This window comes from Labrus bergylta, chromosome 5 (assembly GCF_963930695.1).
Source record: "Labrus bergylta chromosome 5, fLabBer1.1, whole genome shotgun sequence".
In the NCBI taxonomy this organism is placed as follows: Eukaryota; Metazoa; Chordata; class Actinopteri; order Labriformes; family Labridae; genus Labrus; species Labrus bergylta.
Window position 1 is genome coordinate 17,917,018 of NC_089199.1, and position 16,032 is coordinate 17,933,049.

Genomic DNA, 16,032 nt, shown 5'->3' on the forward strand with positions numbered 1-16,032 from the left:
AGCCGGGCTATACGAGGGAGGAAGTGAAGTCGTTCCACCGCTGTCAGAGAATACAAAAGGTGGAGGAACGCTTCTAGGGCAAGGAGGGGTGTCCAACTTCCTGCTGAGAGAAAGGAAATAAACACTTCCATATGCAATACCCTGCCAGAAACACACACACACACACACACACAAGTGCACACAGGGTTTAGAGCTTATGCAGGATAACAAAGTGTTGTAAATTCAAGCAGGATCTCTAGTTAGCAACGTTAGCAACACCATATTTTCTGCTTCCAGAAATTTATAGCAAGCAAGGCCTAGTTCATCACACCAGCTTGTTAATATAACGCAGCTTGGAAAGAATTGCACTCCTCCAAAGCGGTAGTTTCTCAATTCCTGATTGGTCTGACCGAGTCGACTATTGGTTTTTACGTGAGTGTGCGAGTGTGGTCACATGCAGCAAAATCCTGTTCACCCAGGCGAGCGACGGCACGGCACACCTCCTGCCTGAGGAGATCTGTAACTTTAGGGCCAACATGACATTTTTCATAAATCTACAAAAACACCCAGGTGGACATTCACACGTATTTGTGCTTGCTTGCAACAACACCTTGCACCTGAAATCACAAAATAACATGCCTGATCCTAAAACTTCATTTTACTAAAGAGCCTTTACCTCAAACATAGACAAAAACAATCAACCGTGAAAAGAGAGCACACGCATACATATCATAAAAAACGTTCCTGATCGAGAGCATGCCACTAATCTGCTCTCAATCTGAATCCTCTCTGTTGTGATTGTTTGTGTGCACATGCTGTTAGCGCATCACTGTGCGTGTTATCCACGACCATGGTGTCATACAGTGACAGCATTTGCACATGTGGAGCGCTAGGTCTTCCTCTTATAAAGATAATCCAACAAAGAACTTGTGCAGTTTATCAGATTGACGAGTCTTATCGTCTAAGTTTACGTTAGCAAACACTGCATATTGGCTTTGTTATTCCAGCACTCTTCTGTCTGATTATTGAACTGCATTAGCACCGGGTCAGTGGCTGCGTGTTTAAAAGGGTAAAGAGCGAGCGTGCATGTCTGTGTTCGTCTGTAATAGCCCTAATTACATAATCCAGTTATTTTCCCACAGCCTCCGCTCGATCGATACACAGTGAAATGGATTTATCGTAGCTTTGCCCCCCCCTAGCAGGACACGGGGTGTGTGTGTCCTACTGTGAATATGTGTGTGTTTTACTTTTACACCGATACCCAAAGCAAACACTACAATCTCTGCAGCGGGACTGGTTAGAGCCTCTTATCAGCTCAGACTAGAAAAAGCCCCTGTTTGTGTGTGTGTGAGAGTGTGTGAGTGTGTGTGCTAACAGGTCTGAATAAACTGCTGAAGGTTCTGACCTAACACATATCAACACGTCTTCTTAAACAGCTGGCAGTGAACAGCAGCATATCCTTTGTGAATATCAGAGAGCTAAGATACTGCAGCAGCATTACCTCTCTGCACTTCCCACTTGATTAAAGTGAGAAAATGGCACAGGCTCTGGCTAGAATTAGGTCACTCTGATTTTACAGATGGCCCTTGTTGCCAAGCATATTTTCCCAATTAAGGCTGATTAGGGACGGGAAATTCCCAGACAGCGTGAATTATTAAAAACTTGAAATGGAATCTGATCATGTGACGTTGTATGCCGGTGACACCCGACATCCCCAGATGGATCCTGGAGAGAGAGAGAGAGAGAGAGAGAGAGAGAGAAAAGAAAGCAGGGGAGCAGCTCGCTTCGAGACTTCTGATTGGTTCAAAGTGAGAAGCGAGTTAAGTTTCCTGCTATTGTCTAAAGTCATTACGATCTGCAAAAAGAGGTGGAGGCTGCAAAATCAACACCGGCAGATGTTACATGAACTGAATTTTAAAATGATGAACACACACTGATGAGACTTCAAAACTATTAGCATGTGTGCAAAATAAAGTGACCAGAATCGCTTCCTGTTTACAAGTTCTAAAACAAAAAGGATTTACGAAATACTTGAAGATAAAGCACACAACTACAGGCAAAAGACACAGAACACATCCACATATTGGGACTCCTGCACTGAACCAGTGTTTCATCTTTCTCTGACGATTCAGAATAAACTGAAAACAAAGGAGAGGAATAGTTCATTCAGCTACTGAACATAAACAAACATGATTTTGTTTGGTTCCTCGTGTTCTCATCCTACCAACTATGAGACATTTTAAAACAGTTCACTAGAGATGAAAATGTCTGCTATTAAAAAGGGCCTCATTAGTTATGTGACATCACATCATAACCAGAACAGCCCCGCCCACATCTTCCAATTAGACAACGTGTAGAAACACCTGCGTGCCGGGCCTTTAAACTTCAGTTTGTCATCACATTCTTTTTTTTAAGTTTAAAAATCAAAAACTGTTTCAGACTATGTGACTATGACTAGATTTGTTTTTTAAAAATATGTAGCTCACCTTAGCTACAGGAAACCATGAAGCGGAGACCTTTAACAACCAACCAAGAATTGCACTGAGTGATTGAACAGGAACCAATCAGTGATAGCCGCTTACAACATGTTGGTGTGTACACCTCAGAGCATGCAACGCCTCAGCCCTAGTGTCAACAAATCAAATAAAAAAAGAAAGATAGGGTTGTCCTCAGGTAGCCTATACCTCTGGTTATTGTCAGAGCTGGACCATTTCTTCCCAGTACCTCAACCAGAAAATGTAAATATTTGGTTGAAGGTTTTTGTCCTCCTCATACCCATCTTTTCAAGGGTTGACTTTGCTAAGAGACTGTATTGTACAAGGTAGAATAACAAAATCATCCTTGTAAGTGACAAAGTGACTGACTCCTCTCCTTAACATAATGCAGCGGTACATAATGTGTACTGCGGGTATATTCAGATGTTAATTTGTGCATAATGTAGCAGCCTTTAAAAAGCCTGGTGCCACTTCTGAACGGGCCTCGCCAATATAGCTGCCAGCGTTTCGCAGGTTATGAATATGTGAAATTGTCCTTGAAGACTTGCTGTTCTTTTTGTCTGTCTCTACATGGAGTCAGTGTGGCCCAGGCTGGCTCTGAGCATCCCTTCAGCGGTCTGCGTCTCCACGCTGGGAGCCTGTCACTGAGGCTCAGTGTCAAACAGCATGGCTGCACTGCTGAGTCAAGCTGACCATGAACGAGCCAAACCAGCCACACTGGCCTGATGTGCACGCTTATGTTCGGTGTCCTGATGTTCAAGCTAGGTGCTATGGGGACGTGGGGACTTTAATTTGCTTGTTATGAGCTTTGTGAAACTTCTAAATCAATTGGCCATTTACTTTTTGTAAACTGTTATTCAAATTAGAGTATCAGCTGGAAATTAATTTGCGGGATAAAGGGCATCTGTTTGGTTCTTTCAGGTGTTTTTTTTGTGAAATGCCATGCCAAAATGTATTATTAACAGTAACCCAACACTACTGTATGTGGAAAAGCTTCTTAACATTGGAGTTAATTTAAAGCATGAGGAAACAGAACTAAAGAGAAGGTGAATAAACCAGATGAGTGGGCCCTGTGGTGTTTCCATACACCTGACAGGTGGTCATTTCTCTGGAACAGACAAATATGTACACCAAACACCATTCAAAAACCAGTCCATTTCACGTCACGACTCCCTGAAGTTTGGTTACCAACTCTGCTTTTCCATAAACAAACATTGTGCCTGGCAGAAATCACTTTCTAATTGTAACTGACGGATTATCAGCAAATCTCCTTGCTAGAAACAAAGGTAGTTTAGCCTAAAAGGTGTTTGTGTTTGTTTGTTTTAGCCTAATAGTTGTCGCCTACGATATGATGTAGCCCAGGGGTGGGCAACTGGCGGCCCCATCAACCCTCAATGTGGCCCTCATGTCAATCTTTACATATCAATTAATTGGAAACATTTAGAAAATGTGACAAAATCTGCCATGAAATCATGAAAACCAGAAATATGTCCATAATAATATTTCATCACTGGTATATGTTAAGTTTAATTTGAGACATAATTGATTGTAATTGTTTTTTTATAATACTATTTGGCCCTCTGGCAGGAAGAATTCAATGAATGTGGCCCTTGCTGTGACCAAAGTTGCCCATCCATGATGCCGAATAGGCCTATGTACCTCCTTCAGTATCGATGTAAAATCGGCACACAAAACAATAACTCCAGTACATTGAAGGAAAACTTAGTAAGCTCAATAGACAGAAGTTAGAAGGGAGTTCGTGGGAGCCCTATTCCAGTCCTTACCTTGTCTGACAGTTTTCAACCTGACGGCCCCTTTGCAGTTCTTTATGACTGTCTGTATGTCGTACAAAGGTAATCCCGAAATCGATAGATTCTCCACTTCCAGCAGCAGTTCCCCTTCATTTAATTGTCCACTTTTGTAAACCACGAGATCCCCGCTAACTTGTCCAATGTAGGCGAACTCTCCATTCTCAGCCCCGCCGCGCAGCGACACGTTCAAGTCACCGCGGGCATCCTTAGAAACGGAGCACTCGTTTATTCTGGAGGTCCAGTGGTTCTTCTTCACCACTGGTTTGGACATTGTGGACAGTTTCTGAGCTGACACCAAAAAAAAAAAAAAAAAACAAAAAAAAAAAAAAAAACAGGCAGTGCTCTGCCACTGAGATGAGGAAAAACAGTAAAAGCAGCTCAAAAAGTAGATTTGAATCCGAGGGAGGCGCAGCAAACTTTCTTCCTCTTCAACAGGAACATGAGTGTGACAGTGTTTGTCCCACCGCTCTCCCGCGGTGACAAATCAAGCCATTCCTGTCGGCCCTGAAGTCACTCCTTACTTGGTGGATATTGTCTTCATTATTTTCTTAACATCCCTGCAGTTTAATCCCCTTTCATCGATGTCATCTCACATCCGCCACGGTCCCATTCACGTCTTGTGCCCACTTATTAAATCCTCTCAGCTGCTCCTCAAAACTCACTTTAAAAATGTTTTCCTGATGGCAACTTCTCCTTTTCTTTCGCCTTTTAATCGGATTTATCGGTTGTAGCCACCGTCCTCTGCTTGTTTTACCAGGTGCAACGCGCTCGTGTACTTAACTGGATCTCACTCCTACTCCGCGCTGGGAATGTGTTGCTGTTCGTGCTGCATTTACGTGCCATCGGAAACTTTTACGCTCAAATAGTCGAACCAACCTCAATGTGGGGAATACTTTATGTTACAAAATTGAATTCTTACTTAACAGAATTTTACATAACAATTACGGAAATACATTAGATAATTGTAGCTTTTTATAAAATAATTGCTTGTTGTGAGATTTAGGCTACACCAGGCTATTTTCTGGCCACATATATCAAGTCATTTGTGAAATGTAAAAGGGGATACACTTTTTTTTCTGTGATGAAAAACGTGACTTTTTTCATTCTTGACCTCAGACTCCCTAGTTGTAAACCGAATCCATGTTTGAAGTAGATCATTTTGTACAAGCCAATCAAATGTAGGCTACCCCCCACAGAATAATAATAACAACACGTACATTATTTTGTTATTTTAACAACGACAATAATTAATTACAGATGAATCAACTGAGAAATATATTCTAGTCACAAACACATGCGATTTTACTTGTAAAAAAAAAATTGTGCCAATGTGGCCCACATATTGGAAATCAATAGACTACACTATTTCTTTTTATAGATCAAATGACAAAATAATTAACAATAAACGTAAGTAGGCCAATTTATGAAATGTACAGTTTTTAGCACTATAATGTGTGGGCTAGAGACAATATTTTGCTTAAACAATCTGCAGACGGAGCCTACAAGGGGCACATGAATGCAGCAATATTACAATGAGCGCATGCGTGTTGATCAGGGCTGAAAGCATTATTGGCAGTTCTAAATTAAAGATAGGTCGCGTTGGGTTTAGCCCTAAACTATGTAAAACATTTGGATATTAAAAAGGTGATCCCATAAAAATTCAGTCAATGAGGAAAAAAAGTTTAGTCAAGGACATTGTCAGACTTTGCCTTTTGGAGAAAAATAATACTTGATTTTTGTCAAGAAATAACCTTTTTTGAGGTGGTACTGAATTCAGCTGTTAAATGAACGGACTTGATATGTTGATTCAGACTGAAATGTTCATTTGATAATGACCTAGTCTGTTATGCAGTGGTAACACCTGTGATCCTGCCTGTCAGGATTCCTACATTTCAGGTTAGACAGGTGGTACACCTTGTTTTGTGTGTGGGTGAAACCTCTTCTTTATCTTCAAACACTCCTAAGTGGGTGTTACACTGTAAGTGATTGTTTGTGCTTGACGCAGACATTTCTACAAAATTTATGAGATCCCTTACATCACAAACACATATTATAAATCAAACTTACTTACTTACTGGGAGAAGCAATTGCTCCATACCTTTCTTTTTTACAGCAATTTCAGACCAACACGACTGTTTGGCAACAATATTAGTGTCATTCTAAACTGTTATCATCATTACAATAACCTCCCATTCCTTCTTATGAATGATTTGTAAGTCAAGCAATGAATTACACACAAAATAAAATCAATAATCTGTAAAATATTTTTTGAATCATAGATATAATAAAAATAAGACAATATAAATGTAAAGATATAAATAAGCTAGATATGCACTGAGACAGCCAGAATGTATACAACTGCATGATGGGATCAGATGGGCCAGGCTTCACACCTAGGGAATAGCAGATGAGCTTTCCCGACCTAAAAATAACAGTGAAAGCACTCTGGGTCTCAGGGGAGTAAAAACCACTGGCCTGGATGAGACAGGAAATAGTAAGTGCACTTTCAAGCTGAAACTTACAACTTTCCCTCATGTTCATCCGTTATCGTGCCTATCCATGAAATGCTTATGTAATTTGTCAGTTCATTTCAGTTTCCACCAAGAGAGGCAGCCAATTGATGAACAATAAACACCAATATAGAAAGCACTTAAAACACAGCACAACACCATTCATCATAAATTATGAACATCTTCACTCATCTGCAGAGCACCATTAAACTAAACAGCACTTCTAACTATTATGAAAAATGCAATAACCAAAAGCAGGTTATGATAGTGCAAGATACAAAATAGCTTTTTAGCTGTTGGAGTTATCCATCAGCAGGGGTGTTGCTTGTCAACAGGAAAGGCAGGCAACTGCATGGGGCCCCAGTCCAGTTGAGGGCTGACAAACTTTGGACCAAAGCAGAAACCCAAAATGTGCAAATTTTGCAATGACAGTAGGAAACCTCCCTGTAGGTATCCACTGAATGAAGCCGTAGCTTGACGCTCCCAAAACTCCTCTCTTGCGTAATTTTCATCCAAAAATCCACAGGACCACACGATCAAATTAAAGGTTTACTTAAACAAAAATAAACAAAAAAAAACAGATACAGGTTAATCCACAACTATACAAAAAGAGAGAGGTCAAAAGACTGTGGCTCCACTCTCTACTAGTCTGAACTAAGCCCAATTAAGTACACAAGCCCCTCCCCCTCCCATATCCAATGAACAAAAATGATTACATGCATCCATACATTTAACATGATGAGCAATAAGGCTCCTACACTCCCCATGGGGGCCCCATCTGAGCGCATTGGTTGGTGTTGGTGGGCTGGTTTGCACCGTAATTGCACCGGGCTTTTTAAAGGCTGCTACATTATGCACAGATTAACATCAGAATATACCCGCAGAACACATTATGTGCCACTGCATTATGTTAAGGAGAGGAGTCAGTCACTTTGTCACTTACAAGGATGATTTTGTTATACTACCTTGTCTCTTAGCAAAGTCAACCCTTCAAAGCTTTTATTTAAACACATATAACAACATCTAATTAACATACATATTTTTTAAGACGCTCATGGCCCCGATATGAGGCATCTGAGTGAATTTTGTGATTCTCTTATGTGTCCTTTAGTGCCACTATGAGGTTGGTAATTGTTGTTTTAAACTAATTATTAGACTCAAAAACATTGTAGTTTAAGTGAGCCGTTCACTCTTCCTTTAGTGCATTAATGAGGTTAGAATTTGTATTGCTATGTTAACAAAAACCCACGAAGCCACTGACATTCCCATACAACCTTAGCTGTGCTTAGGATTCAGTGCTCATTAATAAATAAAGGAACTGGAGTGCTAACAGGCTACACTAAGATGGTGAACATTGCAAACATTACACCTGCTTTGCACTGCAGAGACACAGCCATAGCTGTCGGCTCCTTGTCTTGATTTTAGTTTTTTATAAAAGTGTCTGTCAAATAATTTACTCCCAATGTCTCTGGTTTAATGCACACACTTTTTTAAATGCTCCGTTTCCCATGTATGGATTAATACCAGCAATATATCAGCCTGAATTCCACTTTAAAAGGTTGGAGGGCTGTTAAGAAGTTAAGGGTAGATGCAGTGTAAGATGGAGACTTGAGTTGATGTGCGTGTACTTGTTTGTGCGTCTTTGAATATGTATATGTGCCAGTCACTTCCATCGTGACCTCCAATTGGGGATGGGGTTGCCCAGCTTCTCTGCCAGCTTCCTGTCACACAGTGTCACCCAAATTAGATCGACAGAGGCAAATGCACAGCCACGGGCCCAAAATTTCATATTCACTCCCCAACTAACCTCCAGTCTCTAATGTGTCAACATTTTTGTAAGCGTTTGCTGCCTCTCTATAATTCACTTTCTCTCTCTCTCTCTGTCTGTTATTCAATCTCTCTCAAATGTTGATCAATGTAACTACCTCTATGCATTCCAAAGGCATAAACAAGCCCAGACTCAGCATGCAATGTTATATAAGCAATACTTATATTCTACAAGTCCGTAATGCTTTAGGTAAGGGTGCGCAAATTATCATGAATGAATGCATGTAATCATGATAAAATATAAGGCACATGTATTAACAGTATACATCGATTACTGGATTCACTTTCAGTCATCATGAGTTAAGAATTATTAAGGAAATGTTCAATGTTCATGATTTCTTCACAGCCAAGTCTTCAGTTTAAGGGACGAGACAAAAAACGGACCAATCTTCTGAATTCCAAGTGTCATGGAGTCATGATTACGTTTCCATGATTTCATGTTTGAGGACCCTCAAATAAAGCACAGCAATGATCTGTATTTTGGACTTTTAAATGACATAAAGTCAATGAAGGTTCAATTGTTTCAAAGTGTTGGAATCATGATAACTTCAGCATTACTTCTTCATCATCATGAGCATCCTTTAAAAAGTCATGAGGATTGAAACACCTTAGTTAATGCATTAATTAATGTATGAAAATGCTGTTAATTCATGTGCATTAATTTTTCCTATATCTTTTTAACTTCATAATGTGTACATTAGCCAGCATCCTTAAAGGCTTTATATGCGATTTTTTGATCCAGCAGATGTCGCCCTTGAGAACCAGCATGAAACCAAAACAACTTGTGGTGCATTGTTGTGTTAGCATGCTAATGCTAGCGATCTTTATTATGCTCGTATCTTCACACTGCATGTCAATTTACATGAAATGACTGTGATCTAGAAACACAGTTAAGCAGTGAGTACAGTATGTTATTCTTCTTTGCTCTAGTCCCTCAATTAAACAACTTTTATATACGAGGGGAGGAGTCAGCCGGCCGTCCTGGCGATGTAAACAAACTGAAGATAGGACTCTGAAAACTCTGACAACATCACAGACAGTGGGACTCGGGTGTTACACTCATTGTAGACAGTCATGACTCAGAGTTATTTTCAGAGGATATACTTGATTTATATTATATTTAAGTGTGAAAAATCGCATATAAAGCCTTTAAGCTCCGTTTCGGTACCGTACCCATTAATTGACGTTTCCACTGTCAAAATATGGGAATGGTACCATCCTGCTTTTTTGGTACCCTTCTGTTGGGGTGCCAAGGGTACCGATCTGACCCTAAAGGGTCCCTTATTTTACTGTGTCCTGTTCTTCTTGAACGTTTAACTTAACCAATAGCGTGCTACACTTTGTTGGGTTGCTATGATGTCGCACTAATTACAGAGCTGACGGGGATATCTCTATCTGGCTTACATTCTGCTTTCTAAATAAGGGTACGGCTGGCTGTGGAAACTCAAGCAAGTTCAGGGTTTACCATACCAAACTGTACCAAACTGTACCGAACCAAACCAGACCGCTTGGTGGAAACTGGGCTTAAAACACTAAAGTAATACAAGAGTGCACTGTTCTTCTCCATACTCATCCACTCCCACCCGTACAAATGAATAAACCAACAACAACAAATATACAGAAATGAATAATACTAATATTTTATCATTAATTCATGATTCATTCATGTTTACTTCATGCATGATATTCATGATGATTTGTGAACCCTTATTTATTGAAGCAGTGCATTCACATAAACACATTCTGCCTTTGTGCCTCTGTGTTTAGACAGTGTGTGTAATGAGGAAGAGCTGCGATTGGCTTGTTTACAATGAATTACTATTAGCATCCACTTCCTTTCACATACTGTCTGATGCGTCGAGTGACACCGCTGACAAGTTATAACAGAGTTTGGCCAACAGTCATAATTCAACTTTCAATTCTGACGTTGGCGCTTCACTCTGGCAGTCCTCCATTATTAGTGGCTTTAATGGTTTACACAGAGGATGACCCATCCATCACTTCTCATGTTAAGATGGGTGATGGGATGTAAACTCTAAAGATGCATGGACCCAATATTCACATCTTGAATATTTCCTAGTTTTCAAGAGTCTACTTGTTTGATGCTTTTTACAAGACAACACCAAAGTGACTGTGAAGATCTTAAACATATGTACAGTAAGACTTTGAGAACACACTGGGACAAGTTCAATCAATGGAGAATCACGTTGCTAAGATGATTTTATATGTGGTTTAAATTCATTTGTAATGTACTGAAAACAAACAAGAAAGAGAAACACACACTAAGGGAGAAATATATAAAGTATTCAGACACATGTCCCGAGCAGAATTATAATTGCACATTAAAACAGAGACATATATAGTTGTGTAATACAGGATATCTGGCACACCGGTTTCTGTGTGATAAAACATAATAGTAGGAAAGTTTTCTCTAAGTCATCAAATAAATGCAGAAAACTCATTTTGATAAAGACTAATACAGAACAAGCTGACAGAGGGATGGACACTGCATTTTAAATTATATTAATATTGCATCGCTTTTTTTTAATGTCACTTCATGCAGAGGTGGAAAGTAGGGATTTACATTTACTCATGTTACTGTAATTAAGGAAGTTTTTTTGTGTACTTGTACTTTTTAAGTCGTTTTAAAAATCTATAATTTTACTGAAGCAGGTTTTTAAGTATTTTACTTGGCTACATTTTAAATCACATTTGTTACTGAATAAAAAAAAATGAAGGCCTAAATAAAAAACGAAAGTAAAAGAATCGTCCCAGAAACATCTGCAGTGTCAACCGAAAATAAACACCAAAGAAGAAGAAGAACACCAACCGCAGGGAATGCAGTTTTGTCTTAAAACATCTTGAATGTCGCTGATACTTAGATTTTGGTATTCTTCATGTCTTTTAGGGAAAGTCACAACACTTGTGACCTTGAACTAAGAAAAGAAGGATGGTCTACAAAATCCACAATTCATGCCACCTTCAATGGTTCTATTGTTTGAACAATCTTTGATTTACATGCTCTCAACTAAAATAACACATTTTAACTCCCTAAGGGTTTCAAATGTCGTGCGCTGACATGTCTTATTTTGTAATTGCACTTTAATTTGTAAAGATTTGCCTTTGATGAAAAAGTTAGATTTAAATAGATTTAAATCCTCTTGCCCTTTTTACACTACACGGGAGTGTTAAAAAAGTAACTTTTTAAATAACTTTTACTTTAAGTCCATTTTAAACAAGTCACTTCTTCAAGACCTCTTGTCAAAAAGTTGTGATGAAGTAAAACTTTTTGGTGCACCTATCTTCTTCCACAGTCTGCTGTGATTTTGCACTGCCCTGCACCTACGTGATGCGTATAGCTACCTCCTTTTTCACAGTGATCATGTTTCCATGATGAATGTTACATGAGTTGAACAACTTGAGAACGTATTTGTGTTTCATGATTATCAGTGGATAAATCATTCTGTAGGTGCATCTAAAGCTTTATCATTCCAGGATTGCAAGGAGAATAGAAAGAACACAAATGATGGCAGATCAGGGAAATGATGCTTTAAATCAGTGGTTCTCAACTGGTAGGTTGGGACCCAAAAGTGGGTCGCAGATGTGTGCCTGGAACAATAATTGTGTCAGAAAATCTATAGAGTGCTTTATAAACCTGTTTGTTTTGATCAGTCGTTCTGTTACATATTATCTGAGGTCCAAACGCAATTTTTCATTAAATAAATTTGATTGGTAAAAAGCAACTAATTTAGTTTGCAATTTCTCTTTAAGGAGTTGGTAGTGGGTCCTGAGGCTAAATCTGGTGGGTTCTTAGATGTAGAGACAGACGCCTGTACAACTTCTTGTCCTCTCCTTTTCATTCACTTCATATCTCAGTGCTTCCGATCTGTTTGGAAGCTTTCCGTTTCACATCTCAAACTTGAATTCTTCAGCTATCTTTGCAGACTTTTTGTATTTTAAATGACTAAATAAATATTTCAATAAACTCCATATTACTCTTTAATTCGCAGAAACACGGATGGATGTTTTTAGGCCACAAAACGAGAAGTCTGTAAAAAAAAAAAAAAAAAAAAAAATTCCAGGCTGTATTTATGGTATCTAATATTTGACGCATGGCATCGGGCTGTCAGGAGCTGTCATTGCACCATCTTCTACAAGATTCTCAAGAGAAACAAAATCTGATCTGATGTGTTCGAGGGGCTGTGTACATGATCTGTATGTGTGTAATTCTACATGCAACCTGCAGGCAGTGCATGACCTCATATTCTCTGTGTCGCGACACTGCATTGATGTACCAATTCACACATCTGCACAGCATCATGTGCATCAATGATAAGTCATTAAACCATATAAGCATAGTAAAACAAAGGCTTTTTCTCTGTGTTATGTTCACTGACCCATGACCTATCAGCGCTTATCGTTGAGCAAAGGCTTTGTAAATGAGGAGGTCATTTTTCTGCTTTAAATGTCACTATAATCTGCTTTACCTCTGTGCCCTGATAATGCCTTATTCATCATAATATCCTCCAAGTAGAAGAGGCAGCGAGAGAGCGAGGGAGGGAGAGAGAGAGAGAGAGAGAGTGGTGGAAAAAGAGTGAAATCCTTCTTTTAACTAAAGCAGTGCAGCTGTAAAGCTCGGTGTTGCCCTAGAAGATTAGGGATGAATGGCTCTGTACAAAAAGGCCATCAGATTATGTGACCGGATTGCTTAAACCTGCCACATCGCAGCCAATGGAGGTGCTTAATAAAAGGGATGAGGTATAGTAAGGAATCTATTTTACTGTAAGCTCTACTGTACCAAAGTGTCATCTAAATTGTTTTTTCCTTATCTGTATCATCAAAACTTGAGCTCTTAAACTAAGAGCAATGACAGAATGGGGACTTACCGTGATTTATATATATACAGTATTATTCAGCACATTTAGGTGCCCAAATTAAAGTCTGCACATTCTTAAAGCTGGCTGTGATCCCAGGCAATAACACACCATCTAGATCTGGATGCTGCAAATGTTCCGCTGCCTTTAATAGAGCACAGAAATCCTGCCGCACCCTGCTATTTATTTTTCTCCACCCACTATTTGAAAAAAAAAGTGTTGTTACAGATTCCTAAAGATGTTAAGGGACATGTCATCTGTGAAATTACTTTTACACAGTTGCATTCACATCATTTACTTGCCTATTTGGGATCCATTTTTAATATGTGTCTTTGTTAAAGCTAAAACATAAACACCCAAGTCTACAAACCTCACAAATATCATTGAGCATCTTTTCCAATGCTCTGAATTTAACAAATCCCTCACACTGTAGCGTTCACACACAACTCAGTGGCACAGCGTTTGGCTTTGATGAAGCCCGCAGATGTCTGACATATGGGTCAACGTGTCAGGAATGCTCCGAACTGCCCTCCCAAGCCCTTCCTGTTAGCAGGAACCCAGAGGAGGATCATCTCTTTTTCTGGACTGACAGCTGAGTAGAGATAAGTATCGGTTTGAATCTGCGTTTTCAGAGCCTTAGGGAGGGGATTGATTGTATTTGGATGTGGACTGATAGACATGTGGCCCTTTACATAACAACTGAGAAGTTTTGCTTGTAGCCCTGGTTTCCCTGGTATCTTTAAGCATGTATTTACCTTTTAATCCAAGTTAAGCCCAATACAGTGTATTTGCTTCTGCCTATGAGACACCTTTAATATTACACGTTTATTTCATTAACATTGCCTCTGTAGGGAGCTACATTTAAGAGTTAAAGTATGGAAACATCATCATTTCTCCACTTCAGCTTAGCATATCGAAAGTCAAGTTTGAAACAAAATAGCATGAAATTGGGAGGGTTCTAAGAATCTGGAGCTTCCCATAAAGTTCAAAAGTGTCTTTTTGAAGTAATAAGTCATGGCTGTTAGGTGTGAGTTAAATAGGGCAGAAATATTTATATCCAGACATAAATGTTATACTGACTCAGCAGTTTTTATTGAGCTCTTTGTGGACGACGGCATGTATTTTTCTTCTTTCAGGTTTCCACCTTTATTGTTTAGTTCCACTCTCACTGCTCTCATATAGTTTTGGGTCAGAGCAGCAGACGTGTGCTTTGAGAAAATGGTCTAGAACCCCGTTATACAATACTTGCTTAGATTCAAAGGCCGACAGACAAAGTCAACGAGCTAGATAGTTTAGATTAGCTTTAAAGTGTAACATTTGGGTCAGAAGTTTTGTGAATAAAAAGAGCCACAAAGTGTTGCATTTGCTATAGGTGGCCAGAATTACTTTTTAAAAAGAATATTAATGTTGCTTCTGTCAGCCTGTTGGATATCTATCAGCCTAAGTCTAAGATCTAAGACAAAGAGTCAGTTGTAAAAGGTTTAAAGCACATTTTAAACGCCATTCAGACTTAATGGCTATGCCCTAAAAGTCCTCCAAGCCCATAAAGAGACTTATGTTGTTTGTTTGTTTAAGCCCTTTTATAGGACCCACAGGAGCGTTTCCTAATTTAGCATTCCTATGAGGGCATTTCGTCCTTCTACATACCTGCAAAGGCTTACTAGACAATCACGTGGGAAACACTGTTCACCTTGTGAAACTACTGCAGCTTGGTTAGGTTCAGGCAAAAAATACAGATTTAGTTATGTGAATTCAAATGATCCCATTCTGGGTGTAAACATGTTTGGTAGTTGCACAAGTGACTTACAAAGTTATGTTCATCAGTGTCATTACATAAGTTTATTCAAAAAAGTCTATGTTAACTTTTGGTGTCACATTGAACTCTAAACTCTGACCCCCTGAATGAAATTCATGACTTTGATAGTTTTATCATCATCTTCTGGGTTTAAGAACTCTAAACAGACATACATCCATACATTTGATTTACTACATTTTGTGGTGATTAGTAATTTCTGGTTGTCTTTTAAAGATCTCAACTCATTAATCTCTTATTCCCAGAGTTGCAAAGCACAAATCAATCATAGAAATAGGCCCAGCTTATCTCATTAGTCTGGGAAATAGCAGCATGGCATAGCTTGGTCTTGCCTATCACAGTAACAAGCCAGTAAATGTAATCTTGAGATGAGACTAATGTGTTATTATGGGATAACTACCTTGGTTAGCTCAAGATAATGAACCAATAAGCCAAGAAATCAAGAAATCAAGAAAACAACTAAAACCCAATTGATAACCAGCATTGTTATTTCAAGATAACATGATTAATAACTTCATATCGCAACAAAAAAAACTAGAATGATCATTACAGGAAAATAGAGTTAAAGTTCATGGATGCATGTCTGACAGGGATTCGGTAAAGAAGTTCACTTTGTATTAGTTTAAAGACATGCATAACTAATGTTACATGACCATAATGTAGGTCGGTGTTTCTCAACTGGTGGGTCGGGATCAAAAAGTTCAGTGGGTCGCCAATGTGTGC

At 39.1% G+C, this 16,032-nt stretch overlaps 1 protein-coding gene across 6 annotated transcripts in view; it reads right to left on the bottom strand.

The window, feature by feature from the left end:
- magi1b (membrane associated guanylate kinase, WW and PDZ domain containing 1b) overlaps positions 1–5,069 on the bottom strand; it is a 130,439-nt gene extending 125,370 nt beyond the window's left edge. For 3 of the 6 annotated variants that reach the window (XM_029277181.2, XM_065955052.1, XM_065955048.1), the window contains exon 1: positions 4,259–5,065. In XM_029277181.2, the coding sequence (XP_029133014.2) occupies positions 4,259–4,556 (298 nt within the window). In that variant the 5' untranslated portion in view covers positions 4,557–5,065. Of the gene's footprint in view, positions 1–4,258 lie in introns of all 6 variants that reach the window. The other 3 variants (XM_065955050.1, XM_065955051.1, XM_065955053.1) reach the window with 2 other exon arrangements.
- Positions 5,070–16,032: the final 10,963 nt, after the last annotated feature.